The sequence below is a fragment of the Phalacrocorax carbo genome, chromosome 6 (assembly GCF_963921805.1).
Source record: "Phalacrocorax carbo chromosome 6, bPhaCar2.1, whole genome shotgun sequence".
In the NCBI taxonomy this organism is placed as follows: Eukaryota; Metazoa; Chordata; class Aves; order Suliformes; family Phalacrocoracidae; genus Phalacrocorax; species Phalacrocorax carbo.
In genome coordinates, this window is record NC_087518.1 from 41,632,293 (window position 1) to 41,644,416 (window position 12,124).

General features: G+C 42.3%; 1 protein-coding gene across 1 annotated transcript in view; it reads right to left on the reverse strand.

Moving 5' to 3' along the window:
• DNAJC6 (DnaJ heat shock protein family (Hsp40) member C6) overlaps positions 1–12,124 on the reverse strand; it is a 40,241-nt gene that overhangs the window by 17,625 nt on the left and 10,492 nt on the right. Inside the window, exons 2-5 of the mRNA XM_064454884.1 lie at positions 7,165–7,315; positions 6,223–6,272; positions 5,978–6,126; positions 1,775–1,897 (exon numbers count right to left, since the gene is read on the reverse strand). Of these exons, the coding sequence (XP_064310954.1) occupies positions 1,775–1,897; positions 5,978–6,126; positions 6,223–6,272; positions 7,165–7,315 (473 nt within the window). The remainder of the gene's footprint in view (positions 1–1,774; positions 1,898–5,977; positions 6,127–6,222; positions 6,273–7,164; positions 7,316–12,124) is intronic.

Consider the following 12,124-nt stretch of genomic DNA (forward strand, 5'->3'; position numbering starts at 1 on the left):
TTCAAACATAGGCCTGGAACTGTCCACAGGGGTCAGAGTACACCCGTCCCACAGCTATGGGCAGTCGTCTAATAGAAACTTAACCTATAAGAGTTCACAAACAAAGGAAGAAAAAAAAAAATCATACCCAAGACTCCCTCATCCAAACAGCTCCAGAGCCCTCAACCTACAGATTGCCCCTGAATAAGTCTACATTTTATTTAGGGTGATAATGAAGGGAATTGTGTTTGCCAAGTCAGACTGATGAAAAAAAACAAAAATCCAGAAAGAGCAGGAGAAAATCAAAGTACCCCCAGTACCGTGGGTCCCTGCTATAGCCAGGACCATGAGGTGATGAGCCAAACAGACCATAGCCCAGCTCTGGAGACAAACAAAAAGAAAAATCCCTTCCACCAGTTTCCATCAAAATCCAAGTCTGATGCCTGCTTGGTTTTGTATGCACGTTCATGGTGCAGCAACAGGTACAAGAGCCTGCTCAGTAAGTGACAGAAGACCCCAGAAGTCAAGGCTCATCTACAAGGAAGGACCAGGAGCCTGCTGCCCTGTCAGGCAGGCGGTCACCCTCAAAGTCTGAAACAAGTGGAAAAGTTATACAGGCTCCTTGCAGTTACTTATTTCAGAGATGTTTTAGGCACTCCAGCTATACTGTAGGATTTGCCATACCAGAACTGACCCAAACGCCAATAACCTGGTAAGCTTGAGCACGTGCTCAAGGTTAATAGGCTATTTGCTTTTTTAAGATTTAGCCTCTGCCAGTTGCTCTGAAAAGCTCTCTCAGGTTCATATAAACTAAGTGGGCTTCTGCAGACTCCTTAGAAAGTGTTAAAAAGGGCTCCCTGGCCTTTACAGCATTATTCAGATATTCATTGCTCAAAGGACTGTAAAGTAATTTGATTCTTAAGATAGATTTCCAGAACTAGAGGCATTAAGTACATCTTCATGTGTGTTTGAATGGAATTTATATCCCATAGCCACTGGCTGTGCTACGCAAGGCAGAAACGCCAGATGCACATGTAAGGTCTATGCAGTTTGGGATCAGTCATTTGCCCCATTCCTTCCAGTTCGTGCTGATCAGGGCTGACAGCCTCCCAGATTTAGGCTCCAGGAGAGTTCTGGTTTGCTCCTTTTGTCAACATTGAAAGTTGTGTGGGGTAAATTACAAGTTAGTCATACAGAATCACACCACTCATGCATCCTATCTACCAGTTGCCCAGTACTGAATAGCTGTTACAGGTGATTTAGCAACCATTTCAGCTGTGGTGCACAAAGAGCAGAAGGCAACTGGAATTCCTCAGCCAGGCCTGGCAAGTAGTGACCACAAGGGACTACAGTCTCAGTTTCACAGCTTGACAGAATTCTCAACTATGTGTTTTCTTCTCAACACCCATTGGTAACCTTCAGTCTAGAGGCTGCATTTTGTCCCGTGATTACTTACAATAAAATGCAAAGCCATAACATGCTGACAATCCTTATGGTCAGTTCTCAGGTAAAGGTCAAAGCTTTTTGCTACTCTCCACCTCAGTAGTTCACTGCTAGAACAATTGTGACCTCTCTTGCTCTGTATTCCTGCTTCTCATTCAGTGTTAGGTCTTCCAACTTGGCTATGTGGCTGTGCATGGAAGGCAATGTCCTTTTCTATAGGGGTCCATTTTATTACATTTCTTATTCTTTTAGAAATTGTCACCATCCTTATACACAGACTGTAGACATGCAACATGCAATATGATTTATGACTCATAGGTCTAAAAGTGTGGTTACTTTCTGGTGTACTTACCATGCAGTGAATGACACACACGTTTTTGGGGTTCTGCTGTAGCCAGTTGTGCATGTTCTTACAGACGGCATAGAGGTTGTGCAGACTGGGCGCCTGTCGTACTGGCCAGCTACATTCAGATACCTGCAGGAATCGCACAGTGAACAAAAGGCAGCTTCATAAGAGCATTAAGCAATGCATGCTTTTACAAATGCTTTCTGCCAAGAAACATACTTCTCTTTTACAACCTAGTTATATATTTGAAACCTACGCCATTTCTTCTCATGCATAATTCTGCTCCATGACTTTCATGAATTATGAGGAGACAAACAAAAGAATTCTCAGTTAAATAACATAATATTGATGTATTGTCACTGACTATGCATTTTAAAAAATACACATTCCAAATCAGATTATCTAAAGTGGTCTTTCAAAACACTCCAGTCTCACAGCAGTGCATTGATTTCTGCTATGTCTAAAGCCTTTGTACAACTTGTCCCTAAAAACTACAGCTCTGATTTTCAAAGGACACTGAGCATCTGTTGTTCAGTCGTTTTGTGTCACAGGTTTTTCAAGCCCTATTTGATAGATATTAGGCTGATGAAATGGAAACTTCTGTTAAAAAAAAAAAATCATACCTGGATAAGTAGAGTTAAGATATGAGCCAGAAAAATTAATGACGTAGAGCTGAAAGACTACAAATCCTAAAGTATGTCTAGTTACTATTCATCAGTGTACTAATACTGAGTCTTAACACTTATCTCAAGCACAGTCCTTGCAGTCTCAAACAGCACATCAAATAGCCTTCTACAGGCATCTCCATTTCATCTGGTTTTAATTGAAATATCTTTTTAAAAGGCATTTCTGGCTGGAAGAAATTTAAAGGAGAAACCATGAGGCTCGTCCTCAGACAAAGAATTGGTTCATCTGCCTCGGCTGACATTTGGATCCTGCTTAATGAGAACTGGGGACAGGAAGAGATGATTTGCCCAGATTTTTTTAAATAGCCATATGATTTCCCTACCTGACCATTTCATCTCTCAGAGGAAGGAAGTGCTCCAGGTTTCATAAAAACTTGTGTTTAAGGTTCTCTCTTACATACACCTGCACAACACCTTACAGCAGAAACAGGAATCCTGACTCAAACCGGAGAACTATCAAGCTGTGTTTTGTCAAACAACGGCTCCAATGACACCCAGAGCATACAGGGACAGAGCAAGCAGGCAGCACTGCCTAACTCAGCACACCCATCCTGCTGCCAGCGTGAGCTGGCAGACCTCTGCTTAACATTTGGGAGATTTTTGTCTAATCCAATATCTAATTAGATATTTGCCTGATCACTTTCTAGAGCCATGAAAGTTTTTGGTCTCCACAATATCCTGAAATTCAGCTGTGTACTTGGTGAGCAAGCACAAGTTTGTGTTGTAGAAGCTACCTAATAAGTCAATTCACGTTCAAGCTTTGGAAAGCAGCAGATGACCAGTCCCTATTTATCCTCTCTACAGCATTATCCTCATCCCCCATCTTCTCCTGTCTCGAGCGCTGTAGTTTATTTCATTCCTTCTGTGGTATACGCTTGATTTTCCCTTGCCTATTCCTTTACTGTGCATTTTCAGGAAGGGCTAAGGGGGCAAAAAATACACAAAGGCTCACTGTGCAGAAACAGCCAGCGTTAGCTTTCTGTTCCGTGGACCTCACAGAGTATGCACTGCTGTAGTTATAAGACCATTGTAAAATCTGAATTACAGAGTGATCATAAACATTTATTCAATTGTTTAATCAAGCCAGAGTATTGATGCCATAAAATATGTATATTATTTTATATTACCAATTATTTTGTATTGTCACGCCAATTAGTCTATTATTTTATGTCAAGCAAAAGTCTTCGCCTCCCAGCCCCAACTACTTTTGCAGCAGGCTTCTGGAGGCACAAGATCCATTTGTAGTTAGACCACTAACACACAATTCAGATTCCAAGTAGCTGTCAAAATATGACCAGTGACCCTTTCACTGATGATTTTCTGAACAGACCTCATGACAACACACTGTCAAGCATCTGGAAAAGCCATTATGACTTATCAAGTAAATATACGTTTCCCAACAGTCCATAATTATATATTTACTTTGCCTATAATTACATATCTGCCTGCTGGTTTGCAATTCGGAAATTAAATACACACTATGTAACATTTCATTTATTTCAAACATAACCTCACCACCGCTCATGAAAGGCAACCTTACAGAAAAGTAACAGGAATTCTTCTAGAGCTTTGGAAATAAGCAGCCAGAGCTTGTTTTACTTTAGCAGTAGGGCAGCAAAAGCCAAGAATGTGACCCATCAGGGACTTTGAAGTTTGGTTTTGTTGTTTAACGCTATATTTGAGTTACATGTTTTCAAACTGCTCACACTTCCTCGAGCAGCCCTGAGCTCTCCTCTCCTGCTGGGGAGGTGAGGCAGGGAGGAGAACAGAGCACAACCAGATTTGAGCAGCAGGTTTAATGTTCATAGTCCCCTCTTCTCCTCAATAGGCTGGGCACTTGGGGCTTCATGCCCAGCACAGCCATGTCAGGGCAGGAAAATGGCCCAACAGGACATTAACTCTCATCTCCCTCATGTGCCACTATGCAACAGAGTGGCCTACTTTGATCTTAGCGGGAAAAAAGTTTTAAAGAAGATCGGAATTAAAAAGCCTTTCACTTCAAATAACACGTATGCGTCTCAAAACTTCAGCTTATCTGGCATCCTCATCCAGAAAATACTCTTAATGTGATTTCACCTCCTTCATAGCCCATTAGTATTTTTTTTCCAATATAGATGAAGTTCCACCTCATATTTACAATTGTTTCATGTTTCATTTGATCTCATGTATTGTGCTGTACACATTTCATTTTCCTGAAGAGTGCTTGGAGTCAGTATTTCCTAGCCCAAAACCTGAAAGTATAATGTTTTATTAAAAGACACATCATATTCTTCCTCTGTGTGTCAAGGCAATAACTTACAAAGCACCTGCTGCTTCAAGAGTGACAAAGTCATCTGTTAAGCTGTTGGTTAGGGTAGGAGATAAAGAACAGGGGATGGAGGACATATGACTAGGTCAAGCAATATACCCGCAGAAGTTTAATGCTGGGCTTTCAAAAGTAGATATGTCTTTCTCCTTCCACCAACAGCAAGAGGGATACACCAGAACCAAGTGAGACTGAAGATTCAGAGCCCTTGATATCTTTTAATTAGTGTCTCTGTTCATTGGCCCATGTTTGTAGTCATGGCTGGTTACTGATTGCCACTGAGAAATTTGCTTCAGGTGTGAGTGAGTGATTCCTGGTGATCAGAGCAATTGCTGAAGACAGATTCAGCTATATGTCAACTTAAAATGACATTAGGCTTATGCAGCATGAGATTTGCTTACCCTGACCGAGGGCTAAGCCCGGCAACTGCTGTTGCTTTTTTTGTTGAAGGCAACAGAAAATGTAAAATTTAAAAACAAACAAACAAAACCACCCTCATCGCTCCCTCGGTGTGGAAGTGGGAGTAGGGGGGGGGAGAGGGAAAGGGAAAAAATAGGAAGTTTTCTGAAAGATTAGATCTAATCTTGCATTTCAACAGCAGTATTTCATACAGATTTCCTCTAAAAGCCATTAATGAACCAGAGGCTTGCAATGATCCTGTATGCTGTTCTGGTTTTAGAGAAGGAAACTGGGGCAGAGAGTGGAGGTGTGTTTTTAAAGTCATACACTAGTCAAAGAGCCAAAGCACCCCTTAGATCCAGTTTCCAGTCCTGTGCTTTGCCTGCTAAGAGCTCCTGCTTGATCAAAGCACAACTAAAGGATTGTTCAAATGAAAATAATCTACCTTCTTTTATTGGTAATGTCTTTTGAAGTGCTTTTGTTATTTCTCCTTATTTCCTTATTGCTCCTTATTTCTCTGCAGCAGCTTCTAACAGCTTTGTAGAAGCCAAGAGCAACAGGACAGGCTCGGCTTAGTGCAATGACACTTATTCTCACAGGCTCCTAAAACAAGCATTATGCCCTGAACTTTCCAGCTCTTTAATCCCTGTGGTCCCAGGCATCAACTAAAACCCAGAAATGACCACAGCAGCTTAGAAACATCTATAATTCCTTTTTCATCTTCTTACATTCTGCCATGCTCAGGCTAGAGAGAAGCAGGACCTGGTATCCCTTTCCCCTTTCCCCTCCGCTCTTGTTAACCTCTCAGAATGCACTCACCCGGTTGTGAAACTTGGCACTGCGATAATACTTGGGTGACAAGTTGAAGACCGTGTAGTGGTCAGGATGTCTGGAATCCAAAAATGTCCGTACATCTTCAATGTGGTTCCTGAATCCCAGTTCAACACCTTCAGCCGGAAAAGACATCACTGGAAATGTAAGGAGAAGCCAGGCTGAGTGTGCACCATAACATGTTTATGGAACCCTGGGATACAAGTTTTATTTATCTGATAAGCAGTACTTACCTATGATTCTTGAGGTAATGTATGAAATATCTAGCTCCCCCTTGGTGTAACTAAAAGACAAAGGAGACAGACATTATGCACAAGTTTACAGAAGGCAGCACATTAGAGGTACCAGGAGAGAGTGTTCTCCCGCAAAGATCTGCTTATGACACAAGGACAGAGTGATCCTAAAACCAATTCTTTGTACTTTGTCGCTATGCCTTAGGAAGAGAGTGCAAATAGCTTCCTGCAGACAGTGACCCAGCCTTCCCTTCTACATACACAATTAACTGGGCAGAAGCTCACAAAAAAGTCCCTTTTCCCTTTTGTCATTAATTTTGAGTGCCAGTTTTCGGCAGAAATCTCTAGTAGTTTGCCACTTTGCAGATCCCTCAAAGCCTCTGAGGTCTTGCATGCATTAAATTTCTATAATTTATTGTAGCCTCCTGTACCTTGGAGGCAGGCAGAGTGCCAAGCATAGGGGACAACCCCAGCAAAGGTAACCAAAGCAGAGTCACCTCAGCTCGCTCTTCAACTCAAAAGGTGGCTTTATTAAAAGGAACAGTTACATCAGCAAGAATCGTCTCCTTGCACAGTATAGAGAATGCATACATTACCTAATTTTCAGTGGCAAAATATTCTACTCAGCCACCACTTGAAGGACCCCACAAGGGTCACTGAAGGAATCAGAGACCAAGTGCTCCACTGTCACTAGGGGGCCTGTTCCAGATTTTAGGATGTTGACACTCATTTACAATAAAGCTTAGATTTTTTTTCTTTGGTTTTCCTGCTTTCTTGAGGCCAAATACCAATTATGAGAGATTCAAAGAAGTCACTTGTGATTTTCACCTTCCTTCATTATGTTAGCTGGAAGTTGTGCTGTGCTAGTTAAAATGGCAGCTCAGACCGGCACTTTGCAGCTAGCAATTTTACCTGCGTTAGGCAGCTTCAGCTGTACTGTACCTGGCAACAGACTGCATGACCTTTGAAGATGTATCTTTCAGGGTATCCTTCAGGTTATCCTTCAAATTGCTGAAGAGTCTCCCTGCTCCTCCTTTCACCATATCTAGCAAGCCTCCCCCATAGCTGGACTCCATGTCTGGTGATGAGGCACCTTCAAGCACAACAAAACCAAAGCCAACATCACTTGTTTGGAATAAAGCCACAGAGCCAAACCTCCTGCTCTATTCAGACCGAATGTATTCTCTTGCGCTGCTGCATGTCAAGTGTAGGGCAAAAGTAGTTTTACTATTAAAGTCATGATTTTCCAGAGATGAGACACGGCACATTCTTGCCAGCTGGGCTCAGAAACCATCATCAGCTCCCAACGTTGTACATACATTGACTGTTTAGTATCGGTACAGCATGGACAGCCACCATACAAGCTCCCTCATCTACCATCCCAACCCAAAGCAGGTCCAGCTCTTCAGCGTGCAGCTAATTTGCTGATCACAACCGAGACCAAATCAACCACCACCTCCACACAGATAAGAAAAAGGCACTAGCAGCTTAACTCACAGCTGCCAGTGTGACTGCAGCTAAACAGCTGAGGGCTGTCTTATGACTATCCATTTCTACAGATATAGGAGAAGTCAGACTGATTTTAAGTCACTTAAGAGTCCAGTTAGATTTGCTCAAGTGGAAGAAGATCAAAGTTTAGGTTTTGGCAAGAAAAGGAGGAAGTTCAGGAATTAAACTTTCCAGCCAAGAATGAGAACGTTTTTGGATATTTATGTTTGCAGCCTTAGGACAGGACTCCACAAACTGCTAAGGCTAAAGCAGAGCAGGTCTGACCTCCTTGGTGAGCTTTTTCTTTCACAGCTTTTAATGGCACAAAGCTCCAAAGTCAATAGGAGACTAACACAGACCAAGAGCCATTTAAAAGGTTGTTTTGGTGGACTGCAATATGCCTTAGTTACAAAATGTGAACACATGAGGTATAAAATAGAATAACTATTCCACTGTCTTAACTAAGAACTGATTTGTTGCAGCCTTCCTTATTACAGCAGTGCTATGTTAACAGCGTAATTCTTAGAAAAGTAGAAGTATAATAAAATGGATGCAGACTTGAGTAAATGTGGGTTTATTTTATTGCAGAATTGAGTTGTTAGACACAAACCTAGTAAAATTATATTTTAACTGCTTATTAGCTACAAATTAAGCTCTTGACTACTTAAAAATTGCTTTCTGTTCACTAGGCCTCAACTATTTTGATCTTAGTGAACTCTAACTACATTACTTTAAATATACATTTGTTACCTCATTATGTCAGATTAGTCAGAAGACCTAGATCCTCTAACACAGCAAATTAAGCAACAAGCAACCTATGTAAATGCATGCCACCCTCTCAGATAGTCTTGTAATCGACATGGCATCCACCTAGCATCGCCTTTCCCAGAGCACCTGGAAAGTCTGAGAACGTTTGTCCTGTTGTAGAGCCATGGGACAGATGCCTTGTAAAATGAACACGCTGGTCATTAAGTACTCTGGTACCCAGAAATGGGGAAGATTTATTATTGTTAGGGCAGGCTGGTGACCTTGCCAGTGCTCGTTATGTTTTACAAAGAGACCTTACAGCTGTCACTTTTCTGGTTCTATAGCATGCCCATGAGTGCTGTTAGATATAGACCACTGAAATATTGCTCACACAGTCATCATTACTAAAGAAATATTCTAGAGTCATTCAGACTATTAAGAAACATGAAAAAACTTACATCTAAAAAAGCTCCTACTCATTTACTGGGTAGATTACCAAACGCATTTTAATGACATTCACTCTTTCAAATGTGGAGTGAGCTATCAATAAATATTTATCTTCAAACTGGAGGCTCCATTGGTAAAGTGATGATCTTCATTGCCCTATGCAGAGAGGGTGCTTAATGCACTCTGATGCGATCTTGATCAACATGCACACGATCCATGTGCTAGACTGGTAAAATTAGAGGCTATATCTCCTCCTCTGAATTGTGCTTGTAAAGAGATAGATAATATTCTGCCAGCTTCAGAACAGAAGATGCCTTCTCAAGGCACAGGAATATTTCTTTTGCCAAACCATTTGCAAGTATTTACTTCAAGTATGATAAAAAAAGAAAAAAGAAAAAAAATCTGAAGTAGCTCATTGGCTTCCAAGTAGGGATTCAGTGTTTGAGCGCTTTTCAGAAACTTTGCTTTCATACTCTCTGTGCTAGGAGATCCAGGGGTAGAAGGAGGAGGTAATGTTCAAAAGGTACTTTCAGTTCTTCAGGTCAACTGTTAGAAGAAAGGAAGGCAGAAACTGGTAACTTGGAACAGCGGAAGGGGACCAAAGGGATCAGAGGACCAATGGTACTGGACTAATTTTTATGGTTGGAACTGATTTAGGAGAGCAACAGAAAGGCTTCAACAGTATGGAAAGCCTAGAATCTTTAGAATTCAACTGGGGGTGGGGGGATGGGGGGAAGAAGCAAGAGAAGAGAGAAGAGAGAATGAGAATTTCACTATATTTCTAAAAGAAGCAGCAGCAATTCATTCCAAGTTTACTATGTACACTAAAACAGAGAAACTGAAAGGACGTCTGATGAAGAAATGCAAGCTGGTGCTACTTAACCAGGAGGACAAAACTAGTATTTAGGATTTAACATGAGACAAGTATGACTTGGCTATTGTGAAGCTATTGAGGAAGCTTACAATGTAGCAGCACTTGGTACTATACAGGTGCAATAATTTGCTCAGGTATCTTTTAGTGACTGGATGAGAGCAGCATCCTCGGTGCTGACAAAGACAGTCTTTCTCAGTTACTAGGAAAGACACAGTCTTCACAAACTATTCACAGAAGGACAAAAGAAATACATTCAAGGACTACTCTGCCAGGGTGCTTCTCCTACAAAGCATAAAGATGTATAAAGGAGCAGAAGGGGTTAATGAATTAACACACAAACCTGACAACATATACAGAATCCCACAAGAACAGCCAAACAAAATTTGATTTAAAAAAAAAGGTAGCCTGCCCTTGCATTTTTTGCTGAATAAAACATTTCTGTGCTAAGTCCCTCTTGTAAATGGAGACCTTCAGAGCTACTGCAGACCCTTCCAAAGGACGGCTCTGGTTCCCTGGGCCATGTGCAACAGCCACTGGAAAAGGGCAGCAGGACAGAGAGGGCTGAGCCTCAAGCCTGTTATTTCTGCTGTGGAAATCAGCCACCTGTCTGGGCATGACCTACCACTGCCATTGCACATCCCTGAACCATGATCAGAGACAGCTGTCTTCATAGGTTTGCTCTTCTTGAGCATAGAAGTCCTGAAAGAAGTGCAGTTGATCTTTCCCTCAAGCACACTGGCCAGCCTGCAGAGGACTATGACCTGTTCTGAGGTAGAAAAATGTCCAAGGACACTTGCCAAGTCTGAAGGAATGAGCCTGTTGTTGCCCCCTCTCAGAGCCCAGCAAGAAGGAGGTTCAAGTTTCACCATGCAGATAAGCTGTAATGGCATTTCCCTACTCAGAAATACCTTTCTACCAGAGTTGGGCAGTAAATTCAGAGGGGAGAAGTAGTTCTAACCCTTAACACAATGGCAAAAGGCACATTTTGTATTGAAATGAAGTGCCCAGTGCCTGTAACACCCCCTCCATCCCACCAGGAACTGCATCCTGTGTGCACATGTGCTTATGCCATGGCCAAGGCCAAAATTAACACTCACAGACACCACACAAGCTCCAAAAGCATCTTCTGCTATGACAGAAACAGGAGCTTGCAAGCTTGTCTGCGTAGAAATAGTTTGCTGCAAGAGAGCAACCCAGAAGACTGCCACATGCCTCAGATCCCAGCTTTCAGCCTATTACAACATAGCAGTTCAGGTAATGTTGGCCATGGGCTGGAGTTGCTGTCTAGAAGTCTCCTTATGGAGATTTAATCTCTATGTATGAGATGTATCTTGTTCCTTCCATGGCAAGAACTCTTTATTAACCCAGTTATTGGATATTCCCTGAAACACTTAGTGCACTTCAGAGACACACTCCTGACCTGTATTCGTAGCACAGGTTTCAGAGGGATCTCTTGCTCACTGCAGCCTTTTCACTTCCTAATAAAGGAACTTTTAATGTAACAGTTTTACTGCTGTGTGCGCGCTGCAAAGGGTACCTGAGATGCATGGGACGGCTCTTCTTGAATAGCTCTGTTCAGTGAGGAGATCTTTGTTGCCATCACCTAAGTGCTTCAAGGAAATTGGAACAGTGTGAAAAAAGACAACTTCATCCATTTGGTTGACAAGATGAAGTCTGTATTTGTTCTGGCTGAAGGTAATTGCTCTGAGAAGAGACTATTCTGCATTCAGAATAAACCTCCAGCAGTCACCAAATAAAGCGGCAACCTGCTGCATCTCCTCACAAAACTGAAGTCATTAGTAGCATTGCTATCACAGTCCTTTCATCAGCAGCCCAAAGGCTGGGGTTTCTCTGGAGAGATTACAGCTGAAGGAGCCTCTGCTGACAGCACCGGCAGCCTTGTGCTATACAGGATGGAAGCTGGAGAGCATAGAAATCTTAGTTAAAGCACTTAAGCTCTCTCCTTGCTCTGTAGTTGATTTTACAGAGTATCAGAAGGATGTGCAGCGCACAAGGAGAACTTCTCCCAAGGCAGAGAGACTGCTGAGAAAGCATACCAAATGCTTCATCCTATAGACATGTCCCACCGCAGAGGGTGCACAGCTTTGAAGGAGAATGCTGTGGTGGCCAGAGAAGTTCAGAAGGATGGACTCCTGTACAGGAACAGCTGAGCACGGCTCCTCTGCCTGCTGTCCCACCATGACCTGCTCACCAAAGTCACAGGCATTCCGCCAGAATGACATAAAGTGCTTTAGCGGGACAGCTTTGGGGTGTTGGGAGCTTAAGGAGAGACTGATACTCACTGACACTGTCAAAAGAAACTCGCTGTCATATGTCTTCCCTTAG